Below are 22,600 nucleotides of genomic sequence, written 5' to 3' on the forward strand. Positions count from 1 at the left end.
TCATGACTTCTTTCATTGCTTTTATGTTTGGATAGTTCGATGCTATCATGCATAAGATCCGTATTTTTATATGCTTTCCCCTTCTTTATAAAGCTTTACACTTCAATACCTTGAGCTCTTTAATTCATCTGAAACTTAGCTGTAAGTACGCTGACATAGGACTTTTTAGTTTTTCCAAATGACGCCATTTTCCTGGCATGATTCAGTGAAGAATCCACTTATTTATGAATTTCCTTTTTCATATAATAAGGGGACCTATTTATGTAAAAGTCTGGGGGAATTGTTTCGATCCATCAATTCATCATCTCTTTTTCTGCCAGTTTTATAATATTTTAATTGCTTTAGTCCCAAAATGTGTTTTAATAACTGATAAAGGAGTCCCTCATCTTTTCAGAATTTTTTTGTTCCTGTCACCTGTTTATTCTTCCAGAAAAAAATTGGAATTATTTTGTCACGTTTCAAAAATCATCACATTGACTTTTTAATCAAAGTAAGCCTGTGATAAGTTTTATGAGAACTGGCTTCGTGGTGAGTCTGTCTTTCCATCCAGAAAATAATATGCTTCTCCATTTTTTCAACTGTTTTTCTTCTATTGCTTCGTGACGTTTGCAGGCTTGTCCCCATAGTTTTTATACTTTATTTGTTAAAGTTGCCTTAAGAGTTAGTCTTATTGCTGCTGTGAACAGGATTTTCTTTCCTTTCCATCTTCTCAATAGTTATTTTGTCTTCTAAATAGTACATTGTGAGGGTGTAGGAAAGCTCTTGATGTTTAGGCATTCGTTTGTGATTGTTCTAGATATTTTTCAGTTGATCCTTTTCGTTTTCAATGTTGACAATCATTTCTTCAACACAAATTTGTTGTTTCCTTTTTTTTTAACCTCTTACTGGGCTATTGAGATTAATTTTAAAAAGTAATTGGCAGACTCCTTTATCTCTGATCTCAGTGGAATGTCTGCTAGAATGTTACTGTTATGTGTGATGTGGAGTTTTGTTGTTTATCGAGATGTAATTGGCATGGAATGAAATGCCCAGATCTTCAGTGAGTTTTGCCGGATATCCGTACAGATGTAGCTCATACCTCAGACAAGATACAGAGAACATTGTCAACATTTCAGGAAGTTCCTGGAGGTCCCGGTCATGGCGGAAACGAATCTGACTCGTATCCATGAGGATGCCGGGTCCATCCCTGGCCCCGCTCAGTGGGCTAAGGATCCTGCGTTGCTGTGGCTGTGGGGGTCGGCAGCTGTAGCTCCGATTTGACCCCTAGCCTGGGAACCTCCATGTGCCGCAGGTGCAGCCCAGAGAAAGGGAGGAGTTCCCGTCATGGCGCAGTGATTAACGAATCAGACTAGGAACCATGAGGTTGGGGGTTCGATCCCTGGCCTCACTCAGTGGGTTAAGGATCCGGCATTGCCGTGAGCTGTGGTGTAGGTCGCAGACATGGCTCGGATCTGGTGTTGCTATGGCTGTGGTGTAGGCCGGTGGCTGCAGCTCCAATTCGACCCCTAGCCTGGGACCCTCCATATGCCGCTGGAGTGGCCCTAGCAAAGGCAAAAAGACAAAAAAAAAAAAAAAAAAAAAAAAAAAAAAAAGAGAGAGAGAGAGAAAGGGAGGGAGGAAGTTCCCGTGTCCGTCCGTCTCCGTAGGTGAGTGGTGCCTGTTTTTGAACTTTATTTAAATGAACTCGGTATTGATTCAAAGCGGCCGTTTCTGACCACATAGTATGGTCCTGCCATTCCTGGTTCATAGGGTTTTTTAAACTACATGTAGGGAAATTTCTTCTTTCCAAGCAAGTTATTTTTAAAAAACTAAATATTCCGTTTAGCAAACCCCACGGTTCCCGCAGGAGCGCTCGCCGTGTGCGCAGCTCTGACCTGAACGCCCCAGGTCCTGCCTCTGAGCAGATTCCGGAGCTGATGCTCTGAGGGACTCGGTTCCCGTCGTGCCCTGAGGTTCCCGAGCCTCCAGCTTAAAATCCATGGGTTTTTCCTTCACTCAGAAAGAAACAGCATCTGCCGTTAACACCGTTCACGTCTTTTCCAAAGACGGGTGAGAACCGTCAGGTCGGGAGGAGTTTCGGCGCCTCTGCCTCTCACACGTGGGGCGTCCACGCAGCAGGCGACTCTGCCACCCAGAGGACGCCTGGCTCTCCCCAGCAACCAGCAGCTTCCTTCTGAAAACCCCGTCCAGTGTCCCTGAGTCACCTGGGAACCCAGAGCTACATGAGAGCTTCCTGAGTCATCCCAGGTGCTGGAACATCTGTCTTCTTGGCGATTCTGGATTTGTTTATTGTTAATTTTCACTACATCATCTAAGTTAATGCACATTTTCACTTTAGGGGGGTTTTTTTGGCCACACCTGTGGCATGTCAAGTTCCCAGAGCCAAAGATCAAATCCACTCCACAGCAGCAACCTGAGCCACAGCAGTGACGGTGCTGAGTCCTTAACCACCAGGCCACCAGGGAACTCCTTCAGAAGGTCTTTAAGTCCTTTTAGGAGCAGGTGTCACCTCTCCCCACACACACACATACACACACACACACACACACACACACACACTCCCAGGGAGACCGAAGGAGTCAGGCGCACATCCTGGGCAACAGAAAGCCCGGAAGTCACCAAGCAATGCCGCCTGAAAGCAGGAACCTGGCAGGTTGACCCGTGGAGACTGAGCCAGGGTGCCGAGCATGCAGCCCTCGTCCTGGCATGAGGTTTGGAGCCCCTGGGCCTTGCTCGGGAAGCCTGGTTACCCTGAACTGGTGCCTGGATTTCTCAGAAAGAAGGAAGCCAAAGCGATCTGGGCCCCTGGGCCTGAGAACAGGAAGCCCTGAGGGGCGGTGGCGACGGCGGCGGACCCCTCACCCATCAGGCTGACAGGACCTGCTGAGTCCAAGATGAGGTCCGGGGACCAGGTAGATGGTCCCTCGGTGCCTGGCCTCTCCTGGGGCGGGAACGGCCCGGCCCCCACCGCTTTCTCGGGCAGGGCTTCTGTGTCAGCCGCTGGCCCAAGACTCACTTGTGAAGAACATTCTACGAGGCCCAGCGCCTGAGCCCCCTCCCGGCGCCTTCGGGGGAGGCGAGTAGAGCCACCCCCTCCGCCCTCCTCCCGTCACAGGGGCCTGTGCACGCACAGCCCGCAGCGGCCGTGCTCCCGCGTGACTGTCGCCGCACAACACACGGTGAACACCTGCCTCGCGCTCGCCGCTGCTCCTCCAAAGCCAGGCGCTGCTTTGCTCCGCAAAACCCGGCGGCCCGTGCGTGAGGCCCCAGGCGGTTCCGCTGCTGCCTTTGGAGCACGTGTCGGGTCTTCCTCGCAGCTCGGAGGACGTGTTGGAGGTTTTCGCTCACTTCTGCTGGGTTTCCGCACGCGGGAGCTCAGGTCGATGGCACTTGTCCCGTGTTAAAATCCACCCCGAGGCCGGCGTCTGTCCCCGTGACTCGCTCATCTGTTAGCTTTCAGGTCGTGGGCTCCCAGGCGGAGGTGCAGGGCTGGGGGTGCTGACCCCTCAGCTCCCGCCCTGGGGGAGGCGGCGGCAGGGGGCAGGGGGGGAAAGCCATAGGTCCTCACACCCCCCGCGGGCCCGCACCTGAGCCCCGTCCCCAGCCTGTCCCACCACGCACCTTCCCGCACAGGTAGGCCCATCGTGACGCAGGGACAGGAGCAGAGGCCCCGGCTACGCGTCCTCCTGAGGCAGGTCAGCTGCTCCCAGCCGGTCCCCTGCCAGCTGGGGGTGGGGTGCTGTCCCCAGCCTGCCCGCCGTGTAGGCCCCCCCCAACCCTCAGGAGTGTCCTCCTGCCCCGAGCTGAGTTCCCTCACGTCTGGATTTGTCCAGCGCACCCCCCTCCAGCCTCTCTGGCCAGCGTCTGCTCAGAAGCAGGTGACTTCTCCAGGTCAGGGAGCACGCGTCCCCTGGGGCACACCCCCTGCCCGGGGTGCATTTGCTGTCTCTCCCACGGCGCAGGAGCCCCGGCACTCAGACGGCCGAGCACAGATCCCACGGCCTGCTCTTGGCTTCCCCCGGCTGAGTTCCCATGGGGAGTTTCATTCCTGCCTAAGTGCTCAGCTCTTTCCTTCTTAACCTTTAAGGCACAACTTGGTGCATTTTAACTCTTCCCCTGCAGGCTCCTCTTGTTTCTCAAGAGCAGAGCAGCAGAGGAAGCTTCCCAGAGGGAGAATATGGAACTGTTTTCACCATCCGCTCCTTGGGACTTTGTCGCAGGCAGAAAATCCAGGTCCGCTTCCTCCTCCCCTCCTCCCCGCTCCCCTGAGCAGGGACGGCCTCTGATGAGCCCCCGTCTCTCCCGCCACCTTGAGGGCGTGAGCCGAACCCCTGACCTCAGTCTCAGCCCCCCACCCGTGGTTGCCACGAGCAGGTTGGAGCCATAACATTCGTTCAGAGTTGTTTCAATTCACTCCTTTTAGGTAGGAAGACCTCAGAGTCTTATTTCACGAGTGCAGGCTATTCTAAAAATGTTCTGTCTGCCAGCTCAAGCTTGAAATTCTAAAGTGCCCCTACAAATTATGTTCCTCTCATTCTTTTAATAATTTTTGAAGATCCAGAATCCTGCAGAAGGATCTCATTTAACCTTTGCAGAACTAGCTGGTGCCTGTGCTTCTCTTTGAAAATGCGGATGAGCTGGGGATACCCAGGGCGAGGCTGGACCACAGCTCTGCGTGTGCTCCCATCCAGCCCGGAGTGGGGTCAGCCCCGCAGCTCCCCCGAGCGGCCTCCCTCCGTGGAGGGAAAGAGTCCTCACTGCCTGGGCTTTGAAACTCCGTTGACACTGTGACAATAATCAGGTGGCAGTTTAGGGTAGAGAAGCAAATGTTACTCATCCCACCAAACAGATTTCAACAACTCATGGAGCCCAACACAGAAAGAGTCCCTGAAAAGCTAGACGATAATTACACAAAGCCCTTGAAATCATGAGAACGGTTTAAAAAACAACTGTTGGAGTTCCCGTCGTGGCTCAATGGTTAACGAATCCGACTAGGAACCATGAGGTTGCAGGTTTGGTCCCTGCCCTTGCTCAGTGGGTTAAGGATCTGGCGTTGCCGTGAGCTGTGGTGTAGGTCGCAGACGCGGCTCGGATCTCGCATTGCTGTGGCTCTGGCGTAGGCCGGTGGCTACAGCTGCAATTAGACCCCTAGCCTGGGAACCTCCATATGCTGCGGGTGTGGCCCAAGAAATAGCAAAAAGACAAATAAGAAGAAGAAGAAGAAGAAGAAGAATAAACAACTGTTGTTTCAACCTATACTTATTTTTTCCTTTTTTTCTCATACTCTTCATTTTCCAAATTTTTGTTATGCGCTTATATCACTCCTTTGTGAGTTTTATATATACAGTTTACCTTTTTGTATTACTTTATGGATGTACAGTTTAATATATATAATTTATATTTATATATGTAAATTTTTTTTTGTCTTTTTAGGGCCTTACCTGCCGCATATGGAGGTTCCCAGGCTAGGGGTTGAATCAGAGCTACCGCTGCCGGCCTACATCACAACCACAGCAACGCCAGATCCGAGCCACGTCTGCGACCTACACCACAGCTCACGGCAACGCCGGATCCTTAACCCACTGAGCGAGGCCAGGGGTCGAACCCGCATCCTCATGGATAGAGTCGGGTTCATTAACCACTGAGTCACAATGGGAACTCCCAGTTTATGTATAATTTATATGTATAATTCTCTTGTATTACTTTATGGGTGTGCAGTTCTCAGTGGATCCAGGTTTTGGATAGTGTGTAACTAGGAGCTCTTGTTAAGAAAAACTATTTGGGACAGAAAGGCACCCTCCAGGGACCTCGGGCAGGAGCGAGAGAGCTTCAGGTCCCTCTGGAGGAACCATGAGGCCCCCCAGGAGGGTGTTCAGGGACTGCTGTCTGCAGCCGTGGAGGTCCCAGCCCCCTGCCTTCAACAAAGGCGGCGGGTCCCCAAACACCGAGAGGGTCCAGGGAGCACGTCCGGGGCAGCCCCCCCGCAGAGCCCCAGCACCGGGACAGTCACGGCGGTGTGAATTCGGGCTCTCCGCGTCCAGCGGTGTGGGCTGGGCACGCCCGTGTGACCTCGCTCACACCCCCAACCCCCATCTCTTCTCGTGCAGGTGCCCGGGACCCCCAGCGCGGGTCGCACGCCTGCCCCTCCCCTCCCGGTCCTGCCAACCCTCTAACAGACCGGTTTGCAGAATAATCGTGGAGATGGAGGGTCCCCAGGCCCACACACCTAGTTTCTCCTCTCCTGGACATTGGCGTTAGTGGGGGACATGTGTCACAAGTAATGAGCCCATATCAGCGTAGGATTCTTACCTAAAGGCTGTGCTTTCTCCACATTTCCTTCGTTTTTTGCAGATGTCACTTTCCATCCCGGGACCCCACCCGGTGCCAGCCCCATCACAGCCCACTGTTGGGTCTCCCTGGGCTCCCCTCGGAGGGCCCTTCCCACTGTGATTTGATGACCCTGGCAGTTTTGAGGAGCCGGGCGGGTACTTTGTAGGGCGTCACTCCGTTGGGGTTGGTCGGGTGGTTTCTACAGTGAGCCTGGAGTTCAGCAGTTTGGCGAGGCGCCAGGAGGCCGGCTGCCCTTCTCGCCCCCCCCCCCCCCGAGGTGCCTGCCGTCGACACGGGACAGGAGGCCTCGCAAACACTGGAGACGTAACGTCCTCTGCCAGGGCTGCCATCTCCGTGGCCTCGACCTGAGCTCTGGCATGACCCCGTGAGCCCAGAGCACCTGCGGTCAGTGTCTACACAGCCAGCCCGCTGTGGGGATGGGGGGGTCCCTGGCGAATGTGACTTTGCAGGGCCCTCGAAGGCGTCGGTCTGAGAGGATACCCCTCTTCTGAATTATCTCTGTGACAGAGCCCTCGTTCTTCTGGCTTGAGCACCAGGCAACTACCAGGAGTTGGAAGAACAGGCCGCACTTATCTGAGAGTTTGCATCCAGATGGAAAGATCAGGCCGTAATCTTTGACTCGGTCCCTCCGGCCCCCACTTCTCCTGTGCGACCGAGGACGGTCATGTCTGCCACGGGTAACTGCGGGGGCACCGTCATGGTACCAAGTGCACAGACAGAGTCCTCGGCGGAGCCTGGGGCGCGGCAGGGCTTCTCCAGGGCAAACGCCTGTGCGGTTCCCACACGTGTCAGGGGCTCCAAGGTGCCAAGGCTCCAACAGTGAATAAAGTGGGTGTGAATGGCGTTCCCCTCATGGGCGGCTACTTAGACGGGTAGCCTTACTGTTAACCTACTTACAGGAAAGGAGCCACAGCGTAGAGACGGCTGCAGGGAAATCAGCCGTGGAATTAGTCAGAAACATAATAAATTTGCATCTTAGTTTTCCCCTTAACTTTCTCTGCAAGCTGCGGCAAGGTTTGTTTTTGTTGTTGTTGTTTTTGTTGTTTGTTTGTTTGTTTGTTTTTTGTCTTTTTGTCGTTTTAGGGCCACACCTGCAGCATATGGGGGTTCCCAGGCTAGGGGTCTAATCAGAGCTGCAGCTGCCGGCCTGCACCACAGCCACAGCGAGGCGGGATCCGAGCCCTGTCTGCGACCTACACCACAGCTCACGGCATTGCCGAATCTTTAACCCACTGAGCAAGGCCAGGGATCCAGCCTGCAACCTCATGGTTCCTAATCCGATTCATTAACCACTGAGCCACGACGGGAACTCCCTGGGGCAAGTTTTTTTAATGAAAGAATGTCCAGTCTCCTTCACGTACAAACGTTCAGGGTAGAACATCCGTGAAATCACATTTTTGTCGTCTACCAAAAGTACAGTTTAAGACAGTTACAGTGCTCAATGCTGGCAATGTTGTGACAAAATAGTCGATTTCTAAGAACTTTTCATTATGGAGTTCCCTGGCGGCCAAGCAGTTAAGGACTTGGCATTGTCCCTGCTGCGGTTCAGGCTCCATCCCTGGCCTGGGAATTTCCAAATGCCACCGACACGGCCCAAATAAAAATAAAAATACAGAGTATTCATGTATTCGGTTTCAGTGACCATGAACATTTTAGCTTATTTGTTTCATCAATTCCCCATTTTTTTTTTTTTTTTGGCTGGAGTCTTTTTAAAGGAAATGCCGGATGTTTTGTCACTTCGTCATAAAGCGATTCAGTCAGTAACTCGGAAGAGGACGTCATGCCCAGCGACGTCGATGGACTTTAAGATCTCCTCCATCTGGAGTTCCCGTCGTGGCGCAGTGGTTAACGAATCCGACTAGGAACCATGAGGTTTCGGGTTCGGTCCCTGCCCTTGCTCAGTGGGTTAACGATCCAGCGTTGCCGTGAGCTGTGGTGTAGGTTGCAGACGCGGCTTGGATCCCGCGTTGCTGTGGCTCTGGTGTAGGCCGGTGGCTACAGCTCCGATTCAACCCCTAGCCTGGGAACCTCCATATGCCGCGGGAGCGGCCCAGGAAATAGCAACAACAACAACAACAACAAAAAGACAAAAGACAAAAAAAAAAAAGATCTCCTCCATCGTCTCAGCCCATCCGTCAGAGTCTCTGGCGGCATTTTTTTAAGTCTCTCCACGGTTGATGCGCTTTTGTGTCAGGACCCAAACAAGGTCCCTCTGTTGTGTTGGTGGTTTTGCCTCTTAATCGTGTTCCCGGGTTTTGGCCCTGAGCCCCCTCCTCCCGGCTCTGGCTGCTGCAAAGGCCAGGCCCGTGGCCGTAGCATGTCCCAAGCCCAGGACTGGGCTGTTGGCTTCCTCCTGGTGTCGTTTGATGGGTTCCTGCAGCTTCTTTATCACCCAGAGGCATTCGGCTTGTGGTTTCGTGTGCGCTCCGGACCCTGCGGTGTGAGGTCCCCCCATCCAGGTGCTGTGGGTCCCCATCCATCATCTCGTGGGGCACGGGGGCGGGGTGGGGGGGTCCTGGAGATCCAGCGACTCTGCTCTCAGCGACGGTGGCGGGCCGTCCGGAGTCCAGCAGTGACGGCCTGTGGGTTGGGAGGAGCTCTTTAGACTGGCGGACGCTCCATTTGTCCGTCTGTTAAGGGGAGACAGACCAGGAACCAGGACTGCCGTGGTTGCGGGTGTGCAGGCACCTGCCGGCTGCAGCCAGGCGCGCAGCCGTCAGGCACCAGTAACAACGGCGGCTCTTCTGGCAACAAAGGCATCTTCTGTGGAAAGTATTTCCCTCCGTCCGGTCCCTTCAACTGAGAAAATGGCAGCGCCCTTTGTTTTTTGTTTTTATTGGAAAGTGCTTCCAGTACTTTTGTAAAGATTGGAAACCACCAGCTTTTTAACCCACAGACAGAGTGGAGGCGTGCTTAGCGCCTCGTGGCTTCCGGGTGGCACTTGATGCTGAAAGATGAGTGACGCCCGTCTGCAGAGCCGAGGTTTGTGTAAAAGCCTGGCGGGGACTGAAAGTCCTTAGGCTTCTGGATCAGAGGAGCAAGAGGCAACCCTGCCGGGAAGGGAGAAAGCTAGTGGAATGCTTATGGGCTGGTTTCCTTTATCAAAAGATTCTGCTACATCCCAGCCCTGAGATGGGCTTCTCGTAGTAGTTAGTCTCTGCGAGGCCTGGGGGGAGACTCCTTTAAAGGGGTTTTGCTTATTGATTGTCAGGATCAGACTTGCTATTTAAATTTTAACACTTCTCAGCAAGCTGCCAATTCCGAAGCTTGTGAATGAGCAAATCCCTCCTAAACCACTTTTTTTTTTTTTTTTTTTTTTTTTTGTACAAATCAGAGTGCCCGTGAGAAGGATCGGGTTCATTTGTGTTAGTTTTCAGTTTCATCTCTCTTTCTGCCGGATCTTCTGGCTTCTCGTGGCAGCGGGAGGGCTGAGCAGAGCCCCAAGGTCCAGAGCGGGTTAACGGGCCCTGTTGTCAAACCACACGAGGCAGCAGCTCCTACGACTTGGGCTAAACACTTCCATGAGCGGTGAACACTGTGGGAGCAACGGGCCCTGGGGTGGGGGGCGGGGGGGAGTGGGGGGGGGCGGGGGGGCGGGGGGGGAGCGGGCCGGGGTCTCCGGGAGGTGGGAGGCATTGCAGGCGGAAGGCAGCATCGAGTGCTCTCTGCCCCTTCACTCTGCAAGGCATCGTTTGGTCACCGGGTTCGACCACTCTTCTGACTTGGCCTCTTTCTGAAGGTGTGTCCTTCACTCTGTACCTGGCGGAGCAGGTGAGCCATTGGCTCACAGACCCTGGAGTCTGCAGGAGGGAAGGAGTGGAAGATGAGTTTTACAGAGGGCCGTGCTGGGCAGGGCTTGCATGGGAGCAGATGGCACTCTCGAATCAGAATGACCCAGGAGGAGGTTGGAAGGGGAGGTCTCCAGAGGGGTGGGTGGAGGGAAGCCGAGGAGCCGGGGGCTGGCGTCACCACCCGTGGGTCCCGGGGCGAGGGGAGCCGCAGGTGGAGAAAGGAGGTGGGTCCAGGGGCCATCCAGCCAGGTGCCCCGACCTGCAGCGCCTCTGCCCACCTGCTATGGTTTCACGCTCGTCAACCCCAGGGCCGTGTTATCCCCGTTAGGGTGGGTCTGAGTTTTGCCATTAAAACTCAGCGTCGTGGCTCAGCGGAAACAAATCTGACTAGCATCCATGAGGACGCAGGTTCGATCCCTGGCCTCTCTCAGTGGGCTAAGGATCCAGCCTTGCTGTGAGCTGTGGTGTAGGTTGCAGATGCGGCTCGGATCCAACGTTGCTGTGGCTGTGGTGTAGGCCAGTGGCTGTAGCGCTGATTCAGCCCCTAGCATGGGACCCTCCATATGCCCTACAAGAGCAAAAAAAAAAAAAATTTTTAAAGATTAAAAAAAAGTCATTGTAGTGAAATACACATACTGTAGAGCTTCCATCCTCGCCACGGTTAATCGTGTAAAGTACTTTCACGTCGCGTGCAGCCAGTCTCCAGATTCCTTTTCATCTTGGTGAACCCTCCCAGCCGGGCCTCTAGGTTTGCACAGAGGTGGCTGTGACTCTGCGCGTTGGGGGTGGGGAGGCAGCCACTGGCACCGTCTGCGGTCTGAGCTGCGCCTAGGCCGATGCCAGCGTGGAGATGGCAGGTCACCTCTTTCTGGTCATCTCCAACTGGGAGAAGGGAGTTGGCGCCACTTCCAAGGAACAAGAAAGGCAGTCGGGTGTCCCCAAGAGCCTCCCCCACCCCCCACGTGTCACCTCACCAATAACTTGTACGTGCAGCTCAGGATCATAGCCCTGGGGGTGGAGGAGGGTGCTCGTTCAACCCAGGGCATCTCCTCCCAAAATTGGGCCAAAGACATATTTGAACCCTGCAAAGGTGGGAGCCAGGCAGAGCCTCGTGGAGCCTTGCTGGGGCGAGAGCCCACGGGGCTGGCAGTGTCACTCCTGCACACCTGCCGGAAGACTGGGAGGAAAGCGATTCTAAACTCGCCGTGCATTTCATGATGCGCAACTCTCCAGCCAGAGCCGCTGCGGGCGCGGCGCCGTGACGGGCCCCCGCGCCGACGGGGTGCAGAACGCACAGCCCATCTGCCTTTATCATGCTCATTTCCTCTTTTATTAAAATGTTAATGAATATGGTTTTTATTTATCATCCGGTGACATGTGCAGCGTCCTTTTCTGGGAGACAGATCTGCAGTCTGCCTGGCCCTGTGAGCCGACGGAGACCTTGTTCCCACGGAGCACAGGAGGGAGGAATATTCTGGTTTGCTTCAAACGGCCTCATGCAGGCTGAGCAAACGGTCCCTGTCCTCGCTGACAACAGCATGGGGGGACCGGGAGGCACGCTGCCCTCGGTGGGAGGCCCAAGTTCAAAGCCAGGCTCACTGGGACCTCGCGTCCGGCTTTGCCCCATGCTCTGCAGGGCGAACTGCTCCCTCTGCCTGGCAAGCAGACGAGCTGGCTTGTGGAAACGCATGTCACATTCAGTTCTCATCCAGACCTGCTCATTTTGTTCCTTCTTTCAGACTCTCCGTGGAAAGTGCATCTGTCAAACGTAGGCCCTGAGATGACAAGCGTCGCCGTGCGCGGCCTGACCCCGGCACGCACCTATCAATTCCGGGTGTGCGCCGTCAACCAAGTGGGCAGGGGCCAGTACAGCGCGGAGACCAGCAGGTGCGTGGACGTGCATCCCTCGGGGCGGGTGACCAGGGGCATTCGGTGGGGGGAGCTGACGGAGGGATCAGCCTCCAGCCCTGGGTGATCCCGGGGGTGACGTGAGCAGGACGAACATTGGCAGAGGCAGCACATGGCGTGCCAGGCTTGGAGGGACTGCCGGGGTCCAGGGTGAAGCCCTCTGTACCCGTGAAGTGAAGAGCCTGTGGTGTCGCCTTGTCCTTTGGGTACCCTGACCGCCAGCGGGACGGGAGCTGACCCGTAACCACCTGGCAGGGTGTCAGAGGGAAGCCACCGCCTCCGCTGGCTCCTCATGGTCTTGCGAGCCTGATGCCCGAGCACCGCCCCTCCCCCGGCCCAGGAGGCTGCTCTCAGGCCGGTCACGCAGCTCGTGGGAAAGTGGCTTCACTGCCCTTGAACACGTCTCTCTCCCAACCAACCTGAGCTCCCCATGGGCTCCAGGTGGAGGACAGGCAGAGATCTAAACGACTTCTTTCAAAACGTGGGAGCTTGAAACAGGAGACACCGACAGAGCCCAAGAAGACGGTTTGGAAGGAGCCCAGCCAGGCGCTGGCTCGCTCGGGCTTGTCATCCTTTACGGAGCGGAGGTGCCGCGGGCTAGGGAGACAGAATAAGGTCACCTCCTGTGTTTTCCTTGCTGTTCGCTGGACGGGTCTTCTGTGAGGCTGGTGTGTCGTCCCTCGTTCATACACATCCTTTCGGTTTGATCAGCTGTGGGTTTGGCTTTCTTCGTCCCTCAATTTTAGTATATCGATCTACTTAAGATTCAGCTCGGGATTCAGCACGATAGAGGATGCAGACAAGGAGCCTTTGCTTCTGGGGCTCACCTCTCCCCCCATCTTTTATTTGTAGATTGATGCTACCTGAAGAACCACCCAGCGCTCCCCCGAAAAACATAGTAGCCAGTGGGCGTACCAACCAGTCTATCATGGTCCAGTGGCAGCCGCCCCCAGAGACAGAGCACAACGGGGTGCTGCGTGGGTACATCCTCAGGCAAGTAGCTGGTGACTGGGTATTCTTAGACTGTCATCATAGAGCCAAGTGTCTCTTCTGCTCAAGTCACAAACTCACCTGGCTGTAGGAGCCCAGCCATGATCAAGAGAATCAGGCCAGCTGTAAGGCTATAGGGAGTGGTGGAGACTGTGGCAAACTAGAGAAAACAAGTGACTCTGGGCAGCCTTGCAGGGCGGGGCTCTGCATAGCCAACATAATGTGCACACGTAAGAAACTGGTGTCGGTGGTGTTTTAGCGGAAGAATGGAGGGAAATACTGGAGCGAGGTGTGCTTATTCATTGCAAATCCTTTTCTCTCAAGTTTTCACCAAGAGCACACATTTATTAAGTGTACTGGGTTTTAATTCATAATCATGCAATCAATTTAATTATTAGCCCGTTTTTTTTCCGCTAGGATATTGTTCATTAATGGCCGGGTTTTTCCAGCGCTTCAGAGAAACTCACACCTCTAGTTTCTGACATGTATTCTCACGGTTTTTAAATGGGGGGAATGAAATCAATGTATTTTGAACCACAGGGCAGGCCAGACTCTCACAGCTACAGGCCAGCGGGGGCCCTCGAGGGGCCGGCTCACCATCTCTGCCTCACCCAGGGTTGCAGGCGGTTAGGCTCCTGAGAACGCTGAGAGAACTGTGCCAGACTCTGGCGTCTTGACACAGGGAATTTCCTTTGCCAAAACCGCTGCTAATTCCCAAATGGCAGCGAACTTGATCCTTTTGGCGGCTCGTGGACACAAGTAAAAAGAAAACAGTAGAGCAGCATCGAAAGGAGAGGTAGGGAGTCTCGTCTAGTGGGTCACGCAGCTGCGCACGTCCCTGCTGCAGGTGGTTGAGCTCTTTTACCAGCCTTTGGGGGCAGGAAGCGTTGGTGTCTCATCACTGTCCCCCAGCGCCCTGGCCTGTGCCTGATCCGGACGTGTGACCAGGAAACGCCAGGTTGACAGAGGTCTTCAGCGGACAAAGGCGAGGTCTTGGATAAATGGGAGAAGTGATGGAGGCGTTGGCTTCTGTGCCTCCATCACCTTTGCAGGAGGAGGACAGCTCCTTCCCAGCGTGTGTTTCTGTAACCAGCCCTTCATCCTGTAACGCGTGTTGATCTGCAGGCGTGTACTATCTCCCTGTCACAGCCCATTCACGGCCGCTCTCGAGTTTTCCCTCGAGCCCATGCGTTCTCTGACCGGGAGCCAGATCATTATCTGCCTGGAGAGGTTCACGCGCCTCCGTCCGCAAGGGTGCGCCCGGGCCGGGGGCTGAGTCAGCACTGCGTCCCCAGCCATTTCAAAGAGGAGGCGGCGGATCTGTCCCCTTCGGGTAGGGGGTGCCCGCGGACTCCGCTGCCTGCGGATGTTTCCAGACAGTTCCGTCTCCCTCCGGAAAGCAGCCTGGCGCTTCCCGCCTTCAGCAGTTTGCTGTCGCCTTGGAGCCCCTCGCTCCTTGCCCGCCTGTCGCCTTTGCTCCCTGCTCATCGACTGATGAAAATAATTGGCCTCCCCTCCCGGACCAGCCCTCCCTTCATATGCTTGTCGTCCCAGCCTCCTCTGTCTTTTTCGGGCACATGGAGGAAAAGTTTCCTTAGGCTCCAGCCGCACGGTAAGGACTTTAAAAGTCAGCCCACAGAACCAGGCTCAGGGCATGGGGTTTAATAAGAAAACCTCTCTGATGTTACGAGGTCCCATGAGAGTCTGTGCTTTTCTCTATGTTGCAAGATTCCTGCTGGTAAAGGATTTTCTGCTGTGGTGCCAGGGGCGTTCAGTGCTGGGAAAGAGGGCATCTGTACTTGTAGGGGTTCAAACCAAGGAAGCCCTACGACGAGGGTGCATTCCCCAAGGCCTGCGAATATCAAAGTTTTCAGAAATTAAAGACCCGTGCCGAAGTGAATTTGCCTGGAAACATTTCCGAATCATCCTCCTGCCTGCAGATCGGCTCTGCTCGCGAGCGGGTCCCCTCTGGGGCGCACGGCTCCGTGTCCGAGGGGCAGCACAACCCACGGAAGAACAAGCTGGAAATACATCCCGGTGTGGCTCTGGCCATGAGAAGTAGTGAGAGTGTGTGCGTGGTAATAAAATATTGATAATAATGGGAGGGTGTTTCTTTGAGAAGAGCACAGGGGGCGTGTCCTTTAAAAACATTCTCCTGTTTATTTCCGTGTAAAAAATCATCTTGTTCTCGCTGAGACAGTCTCCAGGGCAACGCACGCAGCCAGCGGGAGGACCGTGCCCTGTACTTTGCTTAGTAATTAGGTCCTTCCCAGACGTCCTGTGACTGTTGCTAATGCGCCCTGAGCCACTGGTTGGAATGGACCGGCTGCCTGCAGCCGCCGGGGGCGCCTCCTGCCTCCAGGCTCTGCACCGAGGAGGCGTGTGTGCAGCAGGCCTGGTTGCCTGTAACGCAGGGTTTGGGCTGATGTCCTCGAGAAACAGTGTTTCCAAAGCGGATGCTCTTGGGTTACTTTCCCCTCCATCTCTTTGCACCGGTGGTTCCTTTTCTTCTTGCAACGACCCCCGCGAGGGGCCATGGCGACAATGGCATTTTCAGGAGGAGGATGCCAGGGCTCAGAGAAGTGAAGCATCTGCCTGCGACCCCCCAGCTCCTAGGTCTTTCTTCCACCCGAAGGTTCTGGCGCTGATGGCCTTGCCCTTCTCCGGAACAATGGACTGTGCCGTGAGGCGAGTTCTTGAGGCCTCCCACCCGGCTCGCACCCTGGTGGCCCTCAGTGGTCCCGGGCTCCGTCCCCCGCCCCGCACGCCAGGTTGTTCTGCCGTCTGCCTCTTGTAAATGGCTACCCATTTATCTCAGTGCCGTTTGTTTTACAAGCTCGTGGTTTGGGGATGGGGAAGCATCAGCACACAGGATCCTCCACACCAGGCCTTTCCCTCTCATCCCCTGCCTGTAAGACAGACCATCACGTGCTGTGACAAATCTGACCCCCTGGCTATGAAGGGCACCTGTGCTTGCCCAGCACCAGTGGTCCCGGACCGGGGTCCCTCTTCAGTAGGTACCAGAGTTGACATTGGAGGACGCACAGCCGTGGCCTGATGTGTTAACTTTCAGGTTGGGCATCCCAGTCCGTCCCCAGGGACCCCGCCTTCCGCTGCTCTTTTCAGGCCAGCGCCTTTTGTGCAGGTCACAGCTCGCCTGCTCTCAGGCAGCTTTCCGCATCCAGCAGGGCTCCCCGTGTACAACTGGCCTGAAGCAGGCAGCACCGAGGACTAGTTGGAGAAAACCCCAGCTTTTCCCGGAGCTCTCCGCACCCACCCGGGGCTCCCTCGTGCACCCCCAGATGTCGTTCTCTTTGGGGCACCGTTTCCAGCCCATGCCGGAATCCCAGGTCCTTTCTCGCCAGGGTGGCAGCCTTGCTGACACGATGGTCCCCTGAGTCCAGCTCAGGCCCTTCCCTGGGGACAGCGGGGGGGACTGACCAGGACGCTGGCGAGCCTGAAGATGACATCCTGCCACGCGGCACGGGCGGCTCTCCCGCTGCCTCCCCGGCGTGGAAGACATTCGATGCCCGCGGAAGCTGCAGGGCGACGGAAGAGAGCCCGCCCCCCGCACGGGGCCCTGGCTTCCCCGTCCATTAGACGGCCTGACTGACGTCTACGAACGGAGTCGTGGAAAAACAGGGGCCGCTCCAAGGCCTTTCACTGTACACATGGCAGTTTCCTAGCTAACGTGTTTTCTGCGTCCAGAGCCGTGTGTGTCACTGTTTTGAATAAATGCAACTTTAAATCCCTGCCTTCAGGACACTAACGAGCCTGCTACACATGCTCTCAAAGGCCCCCCCAAAGCGGTCATCACACTTAGCACTGGAATGGTGTTTTCAGAGCGGAAACACCTTTTAAAGCCCCTCCTTCTAACTCAGGCCCCCGTGAACACATCGGGCCGGGAGCTCAGCCCACGGAGTCCGAGGTGCAACCCCCGTCGTGCTTCCCTTTCTCCCGCCGGAGGAAGGGATGGCTCAGAGTGATTTATAGCGATGCCCCGACAGGAGTCAGGTCTGGAATTTGGGTACTCAAGTCACTGTCCGCCCTGGACAGCGTCCCCTGAGAAAGCGGTCATTTTTCTTGAACCGTAGTGTAGTTGACCTGTCAGCTCTGTTGGCCCAGAGTCTGTGGTCACAGTGAGATGAGGTTATACCGTCTTTAATGGTCGAAGAGGCAGCGGCGTCTGGGCCTGACCTCCGGGCTTTGCTCTTGCGTGTGTGTTTACTTCCATTTTCCTCGCACCCCGGGGAGGGGCCGGCTCACATCGTTTCTCCTCGGCCGATGCAGGTACCGCCTGGCCGGCCTGCCCGGGGAGCACCAGCAGAGGAATATCACCAGCCCGGAGATCAGCTACTGCCTGGTGACAGAGCTTATCATCTGGACACAGTACGAGATACAGGTGGCCGCCTACAACGGGGCCGGCCTGGGCGTCTTCAGCCGGCCGGTGACCGAGTACACCTTACAAGGAGGTAAGCTTGCCCCCCGCCCTGCCCCCGCAGCTGCAGACTCTTTGCTGGGGGCAGGATTTGCAGAGTTGGACTGGAGCACGCTGGAAAGGCAGAGCGGCCTCAGTCCTCTAGGGAGCACTTGGAAGGCTATGAACCACCTGTTTAATTCCATCTCCCCATCTATTCCGAAACGAGAGCAATGCTGTGGAAAGGAAACAGATATTCTTCTAGCCGCTTGCTCCGGTTGCTAAGACAGGCTGTATCTACAAGCCATCCTTCAGTCCGCTTATTCTTGAAAAGCTCTGTGCAACTGCCTTTTTCTACAGGGGATGATGGGATCTTTTGCAGGAAAGCTGGCCGTGGAGTCCTGAGTGAAACCGTGAAACCATGGCTGTTTCTCGGAGAGAATGGTTCTTTAGAATGTTGTTTTTAGCGAGGCGATACAGTTGTTGGTAATGGAATTTTCAGCTTGGTACTCTCCCCTGTTCCCACCCGCCTTGGTTCCTTTTTTAGTTACACAAACAAACGACTTCCTAGGTCGATGAAACCTCCTCCCCGTACCCGCCCCCCAGAAATGACCGGGCAGAATGTCTTAGAGCCAGTGGGTCTCACACGCACCTGCTAAGACCCAGCCGGACGATGTTCAGGCTGTATACAGAGGGCAGTTTCTCCGCCGTTTCCAGGGGGATCCGGGTCTCGGGCCAGGAGGGGCCTGGCGCTCTGCAGCCCTCTGCTGCCTGCATCTCCCTTGTAAGGCTCTCCTCGGTCACAGGTAGAGGCCCTCTTCCCACACGACACGTGAGCCCCACGGCAGCCCAAAGCCTTCTCCGGGGAAGCCGTCGTCCCACAAAACCTAACCCCCTTTCCGTCCGGCAGTTTTACCCTCTCCTGGCTCCCAGGCGTGATGGTATTTGCCGAGGCATCTTTATTGCTACCGGGCCTTGACCTCGTCAAGTGAAACGGTTTCTAACTGCCCACTTCTCTCCCCAAATCACGCCTGAGACCTAATGTTCCTTGCTATGACATGCCGTTATGATCATCCTGGATCGATTGGCTGTCTGCTGTCAGCCGAAAGTCCATAAATCCTCCTTCATAAATTAAGTGCCGTCCGCTCTGCTCGCACAGGACCGGCGGAAATATTTAACATGCAGGACGCCCGGGGAGGACCTGTTTGTCCCGCCCGTGGCTCCTGATCACTCACTGGAAAATAAAAATAGCTGGAAACGTGCACAGTTGGGGCTGCCTTTAATGAGTCCATTGAATACAACAGGAGGACCTTCGGAAGCTCTCAACATGAAGGATATTGCTCTTAACACCCCATTACTGCTACCTGCCTGCTTCGGGTTCCCAGTGTGTCTGCGCTCCTTGTGCGCAGAGGGAGGCGGACTCAGCCTGCTGGAGGGGAGCTGGGAGTCTGTAGACGTGGGCGTCTGTCCGCCGCCCTGGGCCCCGTGGAAGCTTTGGGCCGGGAAGGGATGTGATCCGAGCGCCCTCTTGGGAAGGAGTGCAGACAGGGCCGGGGGATGAGGCGGCGGGGCGCCCAGGGACAAAGGAGCGATGGTTTGGCTCTGAGGTGGCGGATCTCCCAACTGCGACGCTGGCGATGAGAAGGGCAGGGTTGTGTTTGGCTGGGGCTTTGTGTCCCCAAAGTGGCTTCGCGTGCGATCCCCCCAGGGCGCCGCGGGCACTCTGTTCTGGGTGCAGCAGGGCCTCGCCGACGTGCCCTGCCCCGTGGGCCTCCCTCCCTCGGGTGGCCTCGCGGCAAACATGCGGTGGAGCAGCGCCAGCAGCGCTCATGCCGTGTCTTCTGGTCAAGAGTCCATTTCCTGGGCGCTGTCAGCAGCCGAGCTCAGGAGGCTCCTCTGATGTCGGGAGGTTCTGGCCTGGCTCGTGCGGGGCAGGGGTCCTGCATGGGCGGGGTCGCCCGCCTCTGCCTGGACCCTCTGGGGTGCTCCGGCCCGGCTGGGGCAGGTTCGCTCTGCTCACGTGGGTGAGAACCGGCACCCACAGCTCTCCGTGCAAAGTGGCTCAGAATCTCCCTTTGCGTCCACTGTGAGCGGAGGCCTCGGAGATGCCGTGCAGGGCTTTCCCATCCGCGCGGTGGCCTGTGTAGCGGGGTGGCCTTTCCGCGGCCTGGGCGCCGTGTGGCTGGCGTTGGAGCCCGAGGCCCTGGCAGTTCTCGGGGTGCCCACGGCCGTGGTCATCCTCCACGTCTTTGCTCTCCAGGGGTGCTTCTGACTTAACCACAATCCCCTCTGCATCCTCAGTGTCAGCTTTGCTTCCTCCCTACGGAAGGCTCAGGAAACACACGTCCTTTGGTGGGGCGCAGCCTTTTTCTCCGTGCGTGTTGCGACTTCCTGTGCACCCCGTGTGTTCGCAGTGCCCGAGCAGGTGCCCAGGGCCCACTGGGATTCGGTCAGTCAGTTCCTGCTCTGCTTCCAGACCCTGCCCTGCACCTAACCCGCCCTGGTCCCGCGACAGCCTCGGACCCTCCCTCAGGAGGCACTGCATTGCTCCCTCTTTGTTTGAGGGACAGGCCTGAGCCCCGGGACAGTCCAGTAGGGACCGAGGCCCACTGGCCGTGGTGCTGGGACACTGGCCCTTGCGCCGGGCACTTGGCAGGTGTCGGGAGGGGCTGAGGCTGGGGAGGTGGCCGCATGGTGGACAGTGTCAGGGAGTCAGTGCAGCTTCTGAATTGGCTCAGGATGGAGTCCAGCTGCTAGAAACAGAGCCAAAGAACAGTAGCTTAGTGAAATGGAGGCGTGTTCTTTTTTTTTCTTTTTGTCTTTTTAGGACCACACCCGCAGCATGGAAGTTACCAGGTTGGGGGTTGACGCGAGGCTTCAGCTGCCGGCCTACCCCACAGCCACAGCAACATCAGATCCAAGCTGAGTCTGCGACCTACACCACAGCTCACGGCAGTGCCAGATCCTTAACCCACTAAGCGAGGCCAAGGATTAAACCTTCGTCCTCATAGATACTAGTTGGACTCGTTTTCACTATGCCACCACGAGAACTCCCTGGAGGTGTGTTCTCATCCTTCTCACACCAGAAGCGTGGGCGCCGGGCTCTACCACGGTCACAGGAGAATCAAGCTCCTTGTTGCTCTGCCATCTTTTGCCTTTGCCTCATGGTTGCAAGCTGACTCCTGAGATGCCAGCTGTCACGCCCACGTCCCAGAAGGAGGAAGGCACAGGGTGTGCCTGTGACCAAGTAATCGAGTCTGCCTGCCTTTGAAGGACTTTCCTCAAAGTCCCATCTGCTGCCGACTTAGACTTACAATTCATGCACATCTCTGAGCTGAGAGCCGGGAAAGGGCCTTTCTGACCTTTATCAAGGAAGGGACGGGGCCGTGGAGCCCAGCTAACAGTTTCTGCCCGCTTCATGTGGTGACACCTGCTGAGGCGTCAAACGCAGGGATACACCGCTTCTGGATATAAAATTGGACAACGTGCCTCACAGCGGCTGCGCGCAGCGCCCACGTGCAGAAAGTGCCGGCCCGCAGCTCGGCCGGGCCCCTCACCTCGGCCCCCGAGCCCAGTGAGCCACCCGGGCACCAGCTGATCAGGGTACTTGTGGCCGCAAACCCTTCCCGGAGCCCTGCGATGTCCAGGGCTGTGGCGGCCCCTGCTGAGAAAGCCTTGACGCTCAAAGGGAATCCTCGAAACGCTTGTCTGTTAAGGGGAAGAAAAGAGCTGGTGATAGCACGTGCTCGTCAGCCGAGTTCCGGAGATGACTGTCCCGCGTGTGCAGAGTCCGGGAGTCAGCCAGACGGCCCAGGAAGAGCGGGGAGCACGCAGCCGCAGGCCGGCCAGCCTCCCTTTGCCTCCGCTGTGGCCTCATGGCCAGCCCGCTTCATCCGGGAGTGGGTGTCACTGACCCCGCCTTGGATAAGGCTCGTCCTCCGTGGGAACCCGGTGTGGGGAGGGCGGAGCGGCTCCCCCGCCGGAGGTGCACGTGTAGCGGGTTAGACGGGGACTCCTAGGAGAACTTTCGGAGATGCCCCTGGGCCCCAGGGAAGCACGGCGGGCGACCCGATCAGCAGTGCAGCCAGCGGCCAGGAGAGCTGGTGCCCGGAAAGGAAGCGCGCGTCTGATCCTGCGTCCTCCGTCTCACACGGCTTTACTCCAGGAAGATCCTGAGGGAAGGCGAGCCAGTGATTCCTAGAAGGGGGTTGAACCCGCTCTGCACCTGTCACTCACCTCCTGTCCCTTTTCCATCCCATGCATTACTGAGATACATTAAAAACATCTGGCTTGGCGTTCCCATTGTGGTTCAGCAGGTTCAGGGCCCGGCGTTGTCTCTGTGAGGATGCGGGCTCCATCCCTGGCCTCGCTCAGTGGCAAGGACCTGACGTTGCCACAAGCTGCGATGCAGGTGGCAGAGGCGGCCCGGATCTGGCGTGGCTGTGGCCGTGGCGTAGGCCGGCAGCTGCAGCTCTGATTCAACCCCTACCCTGGGAGCTCCCATCTGCTGCAGGTGCAGCCCTAAAAACTAAAAAAATTAGAAAGCCGTCTGGTTTGTCCCCTGTGTTCTTTACAATTCTCAGTGCGGCCAACACCTTGGACAGACGGGGCTGATTTAACACAAACTTTCTCACCCCCTAACTTTTCACATGCACCCCCCCAGCCCCCGTTATCTTGCCAGCCAGTCCCCTTTAATCGATTTCATTAGCAGGACCTCACGACCTTTTCTGCTGTAGGCCTTTTAAAGCGCAGCAGATGAACTTACACGTTGAGCCCCCGCCTCTAATTGGGCTCCAGTGACGCGACCTTGCAGGGCGGGGGTGGGGAAGCTCCCTGCATCACAGCAGCCATGGCCTCAAGTTCAACATCCTCGGAACCCGCTTGTTGGATTTCCGTTGTGGTTATCCCAAATGACACAGAGAACAAGTTTACTTGAGAATGGCTTTTCACGAAGCTTCTGGAAATCGATATGCTTCTGGTTTCAGGTGGAAAAAGCCATGGAGTCTACGTTCTGCAAAACTGAACGCCCAGTGTAATCACAAGCATTTTTCTCACTGCTAGTGTCTACCTCAGCAACTCTCTCATCGTCTGGCAGGGGAGGAGAAGCACTGCGGCAATCAGGAGTTCAGCTTTGATGCTGATG

At 56.1% G+C, this 22,600-nt stretch overlaps 1 protein-coding gene across 7 annotated transcripts in view; it reads left to right on the top strand.

The window, feature by feature from the left end:
* SDK1 (sidekick cell adhesion molecule 1) overlaps positions 1-22,600 on the top strand; it is an 823,726-nt gene that overhangs the window by 626,604 nt on the left and 174,522 nt on the right. For all 7 annotated transcript variants that reach the window (XM_085016314.1, XM_085016312.1, XM_085016308.1 and 4 more), the window contains exons 15-17: positions 11,882-12,029; positions 12,903-13,043; positions 17,331-17,512. In XM_085016314.1, coding sequence (XP_084872440.1) covers positions 11,882-12,029; positions 12,903-13,043; positions 17,331-17,512 — 471 coding nt within the window. The remainder of the gene's footprint in view (positions 1-11,881; positions 12,030-12,902; positions 13,044-17,330; positions 17,513-22,600) is intronic.

Source organism: Sus scrofa, chromosome 3 (genome assembly GCF_054392235.1).
Source record: "Sus scrofa isolate SSC_HxYL_T2T_F1_AM1 chromosome 3, Sscrofa_HxYL_maternal_Yorkshire_Landrace_v2.0, whole genome shotgun sequence".
NCBI lineage: Eukaryota > Metazoa > Chordata > Mammalia > Artiodactyla > Suidae > Sus > Sus scrofa.